Below are 10,482 nucleotides of genomic sequence, written 5' to 3'. Positions count from 1 at the left end.
AGTACACAGGGCCACACTGTAACAGCCCATATTCCTGTGTGAAGTGTTTTTTGCTGGCTAGCTTTAAGCCTTCGGAGGCATCCAGCCAACCTCTAGACTTACTGGCATTATATAGTCACGCTGCACTGCACTAGGGATAACAAGTTCTCCCCAAACTGGTGCTCTAGGGAGCCCAGCGTAGACACAGATCTGTAACACAGCCTCCATCCAACAAGGCAGGCATTAAGCTCTCTAGTGTATCCTGTTTTACCTGTTTTCTCCCACTTTCAGGGGTAGCCCAGCCTTCTATTGACCTAGATAATGGAAAGATGATTATTCATTTGAATTTCAAAAGAATGAGTAGTGGGCTGTTAGCTCTGACTGTTCCTTTCTAATAGGAATATGCACGCTTGCACATATACAATTACTGAACTGCTTTCAGATGAGTAAATTATTTCATTTTAATAGTAATATCTACTCATTCATATACATGTTTTAACCAGATTTCTAAAATCCTCAGGATAATTGTCTTCTTCAGTGTGGCTATTATTTATTAGTCTGTTTTCAACTTCATTATTTTCCTAGTACCACACTTCAAAATAAAACGAAAAATAAACAGAACAGAACACTAACAAGCAGCAGAAAACAGTAAAGCTGTTCATAATTTTAAAAAAATCACTTTGAGAACAGTTGAAATGTTGCCAACACACATCAGAAAATTAGAAATACCACCAAAATGGGAAAATGGGATTTTTAGAAGTTGTGAGATCCAAATAGTATCGATATTTTTCTTCACAAAGGACACAACTGAAGGAGAAAAAATATCCCAGCTAAATTCTTTTGCAATTATAGTGTTAAGGGTGTGGGACTTTCTTGGCCTCAAACTACACTGAACCTCTTTAAAAAAAAAAAAAAAAAAAAAGATCTTTGTCAATCTTAATGTGTTAAATGTGACATTCTCTCATCCTGGCAGATGGATTCTCAGTCATTAAAAAAAATCTTATCTTTATTGATTATAAGGTATCTATTGGAATTGTCTGAAAATTTTCCCAAATACTTCCTGGCTCTTGGAAAACGCTGATTCAACAAAACATAGGTATTTTATGGAAATGCACCACTTGCTTTGATTCTTTTCATAGAAAACTGAGGAAACATTTCATCTTATCAGCCAGAATTTCATGCAATTATGTGACATAATGAAATCTCCCATAAAAGCTGAAACAGCGACAACAAATTAAAACATATTAAAACCATCAAAGCAGCCTAAGCAAATTATTTTGGTGTGCTTCATTTTGCAAAACTATTCCAAAGACTCCTTTTATTTCTATCTGGATTTAAAACACATGTAAAAAATCACAGAATTTCCTACAGGAGCGAACATTTTTGTAATGTGAATACTCGTATTTACAGATTAAAAAAAAATACTAAGAAAATGATTATCTGAGCCTCTTGGTACCCTGGTATCATTTAGTAGCAAACAGAGTCCCAGCAGCAGTAAAGCTGTCTTCCCTCAAGGCAGGCAGCCAGCTCTGTATCTCCTGGGACTCCTATCCACGCCATCCTTATGGGAAGCACACTCTCAACCTCCGTCACACAGATCGGGGCTCTATAATGCCCCCGGTTTGAGATACTTCTCCCCAGGACAGGGGAAGTGCCGGATTCGCAGCCGGGAGGCAGGCCGGCCTGCCCTGCCCTGCCAGCAGCCCTGCTCCTGGGAGACCACCGCCGACCACCGCAGCGGCACGACGTCAGCCGGTCCCCAAGGTACTGCACCCTCTCCTCGTACGGTTTCTCTAAATCATAACATTTTCTGACTGGCTGAACCCTGCCAGGGAAATTTTCCGTTTTACCTCATATCTCCCAAAGGATAAGCATTATTATGGGCTGGATTGTACACCCAGGCGCAGTCACAAGGGAGCGAGAGGCGGCAGCGAGCCTCAGAGGAAAAATTCCTCCTAGGGGTCCTCTTGGTGAGGCAGAACAGCATTTTTCAAAACCTGCCTTTAGAGTGAGATAAACATACTCTGAACCCATGCCCTTTTCTTTCCCTGTACTCTGTACATCTAGCCGGTGGTCATGGAGGAAGGGACCCCGCATTGTATTATCTGCCTCTTTTCGTCCTGCAAACTACTCTCACTGTCCTGACAAGCGCAGGTAAGACCTGGTAGTCCCACTGCGTCCACAAAGCTCAACAAGGTGAGGGATTTTCTTTTTTTCGTATAACAGCATTAGTCACACTGCAGCCATATGATATCATAGTCACGTCAGCCAAACACAGTAATTTTGCAGTGGTCTGAGGCAAATGAACCACTGTGCTAATTAGGGGATGAGTTAGCAGGCGACCTACTGCCCCATTAGCGCCAGTTCAGAGGACAGGCTGTGCCAGGGCTCATCCCCCTCCGCCATCACGGCTGCACCTCGCTAGGAGCAATCACAGAAATTCCTAGACTTTTGTGTTGCTAATGGTAGTCAGAAAAAAAAAAATAATGAAGGGACCAAGAGGACTGCATGTGAATTCATTTTCACAGCACATTTGGCGAAGTAACGTGGCCACAGAGGAGCACGCTCTCCAGCTTGGGTCTTCGTGAGACCTGCACTGAAAATACACGTAACACGGTCCGGAAGAGCGGGATCTGCTGCGGCCATTCTGCAATAATCACGTTATTGAAGAGCGAGAGGTTTCCGAGAGGAGGGAGGGGGGAAAAAAACCATCGCATAGCCAGAGGCTTTCTGCAAGTCTTCACACCTCACTCGGGAGGAACGACCGCCGGCCCAGCCCGCCCCGCCGGCTGCGCCGAGCCCGCGGGGCCTGGCGGCGGCCCCACGGCGGCCGGCACCGCCGACCACCACGCGGGGCGGCCACGCGGGGCCCCGCCGCCTTCCCGCTGCCCCCTCCCCCCCCCAAAACACGCCCGCCCCGGGGGGCGGGGGCGGCAGGCGGCGGGGGCGGCGGGCAGCACGACGCCCGAGGGCCCCGCCGTGCGCCAGCGCCGCCCCTTCCCCCGCCACGGCGACCACCGACAGCCGCGGGGCCGCCGCCGCCGCTGGGGTCCGCATCGGGCCCCTCGCCGCCTCCGCCGCCGCCGCGGAGCGCCAGCGCCCCCTGCCGCCCGCCGCCGCCGCCGCCGCCGGCCGCGCGGGGCTCCGCGGTCGCCCCCGGGGAGCGCGCCGCGGGGGAGCCGCCGCCGCCGCCCCGCTCCGCGCCCGGCGGCAGCCGGCGGCCGAGGGCAGCGGGCGCAGCCCCCGCGCCGCCCCCCGCGCCGGCCGAGGAGCCCCGGGCGGAGCGGCGGCCGCCGCGCCCCTCCCCCCGCCGCCCCCCTCCCGAGGGCGGGGCGGGGCTGGGCGGGCGGCAGGGGCGGGGCGGGGCGGGGCGGCGGCGCGCCATTGGCCGGCGCCGGGAGTGATGTCACCCATATGAAACCCTGATAACGAGTTGGGCGAGGAGCCGCGAGTTTTGCAGAGGGGCAGCGTGCGCGCGGCGCGGCGCGGGGCGGCGGCGGCGGGGCGGGCGGGCGCGCGGGCCAGGCCGGGCGGCAGGCGGCGGCGGCACCGCGCCCAGCGCACCGCACCGCAGCGCGGCCAGCCCGGCCGCTGCCGCAGCGGGCTGCGGGGCAGCGCCCGCGGCGCTCCGCCTTGCACCTCGGCGGAGGGCTCGCACCGCAGGGCAAGGTGCGCCGCCGGTGGGAGGGGGCGCGGCAGCGGCTTTGTCGCGCCCGAGCAGGGAGAGCGGGGCGAGAGGAGCGGCGGAGAGCGAGGGTGAAGCGCCTCCATACAATTTTAGGACCCCGCCATGGTGCAGCAAGCGGAAAGTACAGAGACTGAGAGCAACCTGCCCAGGGAGGCGATGGACACCGAAGAGGGCGAGTTCATGGCTTGCAGCCCCGTCGCTTTGGATGAGAGCGATCCGGACTGGTGCAAAACGGCGTCGGGGCACATTAAGAGACCTATGAACGCGTTCATGGTGTGGTCCAAAATCGAGAGGAGAAAAATCATGGAGCAGTCCCCGGACATGCACAACGCGGAGATCTCCAAGCGCCTGGGCAAGCGGTGGAAAATGCTGAAGGACAGCGAGAAGATCCCTTTCATCCGGGAGGCGGAGAGGCTGCGGCTCAAGCACATGGCCGACTACCCCGACTACAAATATCGGCCCAGGAAAAAGCCCAAAATGGACCCGTCGGCCAAGCCCAATGCCAGCCAAAGTCCGGAGAAAAACGCGCCCACCAGCAGCAGCAGCAGCAAAAGCGCCAAGAGCTCCAGCAAGAAATGTAGCAAGCTGAAATCCTCCTCCGCCTCCTCTCCGCCCAAGCCGGGAGCCAAAGCCGCCCACCACGCGGACTACGCGGGGGACGAGTACGTCTTCGGCACCCTCAAAGTGAGCAGCAAGACGGTCAAGTGCGTCTTCATGGACGAGGAGGAGGAGGACGAGGAGGACGAGGACGAGCTGCAGCTGCGGATCAAGCAGGAGGCGGAGGAGGAGGACGACGACGAGGAGCCGGGGCAGCAGCAGCTGCGGCGGTACAACGTGGCCAAAGTGCCGGCGAGCCCCACCTTGAGCTCCTCGGCGGAGTCCACCGAGGGGGCGAGCCTCTACGAGGAGGTGCGGGGCGGCGCGGCGGCGCACAGCGGCGGCGGCGGCAGCAGGCTCTACTACAGCTTCAAGAACATCACCAAGCAGGGCCCCACGCCGCCGCCGCCGCCCGGCCTCTCGCCCGCCTCCTCCCGCTCCATCTCCACCTCGTCGGCCGGCAGCGAGGAGGCGGACGACCTGCTCTTCGACCTCAGCCTCAACTTCTCGCAGCACGGCCACGCCGCCGCCGAGCTGGGGGTGGGCGCCGCCGCCGGCAACCTCTCCCTCTCGCTGGTGGACAAGGACCTGGACTCCTTCAGCGAGGGCAGCCTCGGCTCCCACTTCGAGTTCCCCGACTACTGCACCCCGGAGCTGAGCGAGATGATCGCCGGCGACTGGCTGGAGGCGAACTTTTCCGACTTGGTGTTCACGTACTGAGCGGCGGAGCGGGCGTGTCGCCGGCGGAGGAGCAGCGGCCGAGGTGATGCTGGTGGCGGCGGGAGCGGCGGAGCTGGAGCGAAATGATGATGCTGATGATTTAAAAAAAAAAAAGTCTTGTTTTCTTTTTAAAAAAAAAGTCTCGAAGTTAGTTCCAAACCGAGCCCGGGAGTTGTGATTTTTTTTTAAATTTTTTTTGTTTGTTTTTTTAATTGCATTTGGTGATCACAACAATAACAACAAAGGCAAATGGGACTGGGGGAAAATGATACAGAAGGCGCTGTTTGAAGCTTGTCGGTCTCTGATTGAAGTCTGGAAGATGGTCTGCAAAGAAGTCTTTTGGCAGCACAACTGTTACTCAAGGGGGTTTGTGGATTTTTTTTTTTTTCTTCCCGTGAGAGATCTTAAAGAACTGTTCTGATTTTTTTTTTTTTTCCGAAAGGGACCATTGCAACTTTTTTTGGAGGGAGAAAACTGATGTCTTCTATGCATCCGATTCTTAACAAAGCTGCAGGGAGCTTGAAAAAATGCAGACTGTACAAACGCTTACAAATAACTGAACTGACTTAAGATCAGAGTTTACTTTTCAGATCAAATTGTTTATGGTTTTACAAATGTGATTTCTACTTGCCAACTTTTTTTTTGTAACTTGTTCCCTTATACCTCCTTGATTGAATACCAGACAGCCTAGACCTCAGTACAAAAAGGTATTGAAACATTTTTGATACATAACAGACCTCAGTCTTTTTTAAAAATTAATATATTTTCAGGCGTATTTTTGTACAGTGAAAAGGGAACATTCTTGCTGTGTTTTTTCAGTAAGACTTTTCAGGCACTTCTTCCCTTTTATTTTCTTTTTTCTGTTTTTAGCATGCAAGTTTGTTGGTACGTTACGTCCTGGTTTTAAAAGGATTAAAATTTTAAAAAATAATCCTTGCATCTAAAGGCCTTGTGGTTTTAAAAAAAAAAGAAACAAACACTTTTTTTGTACAGCTATAGTTCAGATTTGTTCAATATTTGTAGGTAAAGATTTATTGAAAATGGTGATATAGACCTCAGAGCTGTTATCTTAGTTTAAAAGATTGTATATGTACTGTACTATAGTAGGACTTTATGTATCTCATACGCTGTGATATGTGGATGGGGCCCCAGATGGAAGGTATGAAACTGGATTCTCGATTTTAGCAAAAAAGAAAAAAAGGCACATAGTTAAAAGTTTCTCATGTTGTGCAATATAATCTAAAGTACAGACCATCTGCATATTTTGTAGCAAATGATGGCAAAAGCAGACTTGTGCACTGTCAACATCATAGCCTGTTTTTTTTTTTAATGCTGAAAGTCTGTATCTTGACAATTTTAATAAATCAGCTGGAACTGATAGAAACTCGTATCGCTATTAGTGTCTATAGAAGTAACGCTGGAGATGCCATGTTGTCACCCCTCGCCTGCGGAGGAGCGCTAGCTGTAGGCTGTTGTGCATGTACAGAGCTAAGAGGGGAGTGAAACTGAGGAGCGTTTTTTTTTTTTTTCCTCCTTCCCCTTCTTTCCCCCCTCTCCCCGCGGAGCGGTTGTGCGGCCGCGGGCAGCGGCGCGGCGCGGCGCCCCGGCTGGCCGCGCTCGGTGCGGGCAGCGCCGCGGGGCCGCCGCCGGCGGGGCCTCGGGCCGGGCGGGGAGCGGCGGCGGCGGCGGGCCGGCAGGGCAGCTCCCGGCGGCAGGTTGGCTCGCCTCGGTTATTTTCAGCGCGCCCAGCCCGCCGCCGCGGCGCCCCCCTCGGCCGCGGCCGGGATGAATGAGCCCGGAGCGGGGCGGCGGGCCCGGCTCCGCGGGCCGCCCCGCCGTCCCCGCCCGCCGCCTTCCGCGGCCGCTTTCCAGGGAGGCGGGTCCGGGGAGGGGAGAGGCGGGGGCGGCAGGCGGCCGGGCGCCCTCGGGCCGGCGGCGTCGGGGGGCGCCGGCTTGCGCGGTGCGCGGAGCGGCCGGCCCGCGGGCTGCTGTGGCCGAGGGGGAGCCCCGGCCCTCTCCTCGCCGCTATTTTTTCCTCCCTCCCCCGCCTCCTTTTTCCTTCCCCCCCCCCCCCCAGGCTTTTTTGGTGACTAGCCCGAGCGCGGGGCGGCGCGACGGTGCGCTGCGGTGCGCGGTGCCGCATCCGCCCTCGGACGGGGCCGAGCCCGCCGGTGCCGCCCGGGCCGGGAGCGCTCCAGCGCCTTCCCGAGCGGTGCTGCCGCCCGCCCCGAGGCGTGGGGAGGAAGGAAGGGGGTGTATGAGCTTCTGCTGTAGGCGAACAGACTTTGTAAGTGTGCTTTTTTTTTTTTCTTTTTTTCTTTTTCCTTAGGAGCCATCAGATTTCAGTTTTAAGTTCTGAAATAACTGCTGATGGCGATAAACAGACTCACAAGGTGGAAGTTTGTTTCTCAAGAAGTTTACTTTTTATCTGATACACTAAGATAGGCATTGGTAAATTCTTTATTTTTTATCCACTAATTAATGATCCAGCTGTTTACAGGGACAATTCACTGTGCTGGTATTTTGGTGGCAACCACTGCTACAGGCTTTCAGACTTGCTGAAATGAAAATCCTGCATACACATTTGTAAGGCATAATAAAACATAACATTAAAACCTGCATGCATGTTATGTTTAATCAAAGACAACTCTTAGGCATTTAAGTGGTGAGATATCTTACTTTAGGTTAGTTAAACTGGTAGTAAAATGATTAATATAATCTGATCTCTTTCTAATAATAATAATAATATTAATAAAACACTCATGATTCTAAATAAAAGTTGTTTGGCCTAAATCTTTGCTATCAGAAAAGAGATATAGCATATCTGGGAACTTAAATTTATGTCTTGCATTGTGATAATTCTTTATGAGAAACTGTGTTTTAAAACAAATAAAAGATATCCTTGGCAATGGATAGTCCTCAATAAAACAGAGTTTCTTGAATTTTCAGTTTTTGGTCTCAAATGATTAGTGTGTTCTCCATATAATGACTTAGAAATCAGATTGAAAACAAATGACATTTATCTCTTCTTAGGCAAAAAAGTGAAAGAAAATAGATACATTGAAATGCTCTAGCCTAGCCATTTGCTATCCTGCTATTGAAAATCGGTTTACGGGCTAGGGTGATGGAGTAAGTTGATCAGGTTCTAGTCTTAAAACTGAGCCAAAATTCTCTTAGTAATTCTTGAAGCTGTCGTGAGATTACGGGGACGTTTTCTTCGAGTCCCTTTCTTCTGATATGCATCCTTGTTTATTAATGTGATAATAGGCAGTGTCATTAAACATTTGTGCTTTACAGATGTTCAATGAGTTATGAACGATTATGGTCAAATATAGGCTGGATTTAGTTTGCGTTGTAATGAGGTCTGTCTTTCGGCCTACAAAAGCTTCAACTTATGTATATTTTTGGAAGGTGTTTTTAAAATTATCATTTAAAATTTTAGTCAAGGATAATTAAAAGATCCAAGTGTAGAGCAGTCAAGCATATTTTAAAAGAGCAACAGGTCTACTTTAGTCGAAGAATATAATGCCCACTCAGAAGTATGTCTTTTCTTTCTTCCAGATGGGAATTATACAATACTATATCGGACGAATATTTTGAGTGAAGGTGTATGGTGCAGGGAAATAATTTTTGTCCAGACAGTTTGAGTTTCATTTATTTCAGAGTTTGAAGTTGCATGCTGCTCAAGGCAAATTAGGTAGTGTTCTGTTTAAGCCGCTACACTGATGGAACTGAAGTTTGTTCCTGTTGAATGCCTAAGCTCCTACTGATCTCAATGAGAGTAAAAACAATTTTCTGATCATTAATATAGCATCTGCTAAGTTACTCTCATTTTTTGCTTTTGTCATATCTGATAAGATTCTTATCTTCAATTTCTCTCTCTCGCTCTCTCTCTCTCTTTTTTTTTTTTTTTTTTTAAGTAGAATAAGAATTCTTGTTGACCTGCTAGAGCCGTCCTGCTCCAGGCTTAGTATCTCCCGTTGCCTTCTTTTACAATCTTTGCATTTGTGTCTGTACAATACTACTCTAGGTGTAATCAGACTTAGTTACAGAAGGAAGAGAATTGAGCTTTTTTATCTGGAAAGACAATTTACTTTGCAACGCTCAGTGTCAGCTCAATGTAAAACCTAATCAAATATGTTGATTCTTTTTGAATTTTAAAATGAATGTTTTCATAAAGTTAGCATTTTTCCCTTTTGTTGTTTTTATTGTGTTTTTCTCCTTTAAAAGAGCTACAGCTAAGAAATATTTTATTCCTTTAATGGCCGTCTTTCACCAATGTGATAGAAAGACTCATTCCAAACATCCGTTAAGTGCTTCATACTCTTTAGGCATTCACTGTCATCCTGCTTAAACTTCTTCAAGTCTATTGAATGTGATTTGCATGTGTGCAGTCTGATCCTTCATTCACGCCTGTTTGAGGAAAGTGCGACTTTTGTTGTTACACCAAGGTAAAACTGGTGTGGGGGTCAAATCAGGGCCGCATAATCTGTAGGTGTTTGATATTTAACACCGTTCATAAAGTTCCATCTCTCTCCGTACATCTTTGCAGTTCTATCTGTTAAGGCCTTAAACCTGCACTGGCTAAAACAAAAAAAAAAATCTCATTGAGTTTAATGGGTGCTTTTGTCTCAAGGGCTGCTGTCAGGATAGGTGTCTTAGTTCCTCCTATAACCTTCGTTTGTAACCATGGCCAGGAAGAAAAAACAAAACAAAACAAAAACTTAATTCAATGAGTTGCCTTACATTCCCCCTACTTTACAATTATATTCCTTTGATTCATTTCCTCTCCCCTCACCCACATTGAAGGCTGTGATTGTTTTTGTTTTTCTTAATTTTTTTGCACACTACCTATACCAATTAACTGCCTAATTAGTTTTATCTGCGCTACATGGATGCAGAGAATTTGTAAGAGAATTTCACAAGCAAGTAGTTTTTTAGTGAGTTTAAAGTAAATAGAGTTTTAAAGACCTATTTTTATATTCAATATAAAGCACAAATGTGCAGAAAGTGTAGAATGACTTACAAAAAGGGAAACAAAAGTTCATAATATTTCATGTATAAAAGTAATACCCTCTTTGGGTTGAGATTCTCTTAGAAAACCCGGTACTTATGCCAGTGCAAAGATAGGAATATTTTAAAAACTCTTAGAAAATTGTGATTGACAGCAATTTCAAAGGAATGACTTCTGTAGATACAAGGAAACCCCTAAAGCAATACGGATAAGAAGGGGTGAATGGTTTTCAATGATGAACAACCTGGAAGTGTGAGAATGGAGGTTTCAATCCTTATTAATTAATCAAGCTTCTTCTTTTGTGGTTAGTTACAACATCTAGATTTTCTGTGAAGTGAAATCTTGAAGGATGAAAAACTATAAGGGAGACAAGACTGATTCTAAGACTTGCATTTATTCAGAAATAAGTTTGATTTAGAATTGTAAGTTATTAATTATGGTATTAAATTTTGTTAACTCCCACTTCTAAGAAAATCAAGATAGT

At 48.6% G+C, this 10,482-nt stretch overlaps 1 protein-coding gene across 1 annotated transcript; it reads left to right on the top strand.

Annotated features, from left to right (window-relative positions):
- The first annotated feature begins 3,633 nt into the window (after nucleotides 1–3,633).
- On the top strand, nucleotides 3,634–6,541 carry SOX11 (SRY-box transcription factor 11). Its single transcript, XM_068937244.1, has one exon. The coding sequence runs from the start codon at nucleotides 3,770–3,772 to the stop codon at nucleotides 4,982–4,984; it is 1,215 nt and encodes a 404-aa protein (XP_068793345.1). The 5' UTR covers nucleotides 3,634–3,769; the 3' UTR covers nucleotides 4,985–6,541.
- Nucleotides 6,542–10,482: the final 3,941 nt, after the last annotated feature.

Source organism: Struthio camelus, chromosome 3, assembly GCF_040807025.1.
Source record: "Struthio camelus isolate bStrCam1 chromosome 3, bStrCam1.hap1, whole genome shotgun sequence".
Taxonomy (NCBI): domain Eukaryota; kingdom Metazoa; phylum Chordata; class Aves; order Struthioniformes; family Struthionidae; genus Struthio; species Struthio camelus.
The sequence above is the reverse complement of the archived record's forward strand: the minus strand, read 5'-3'. Positions and strand labels throughout refer to the sequence as shown.

Bases quoted from the DNA above. Each gene is read 5' to 3' on its own strand.
- SOX11 (XM_068937244.1), top strand. From the start codon at position 3,770: ATGGTGCAGCAAGCGGAAAGTACAGAGACTGAGAGCAACCTGCCCAGG.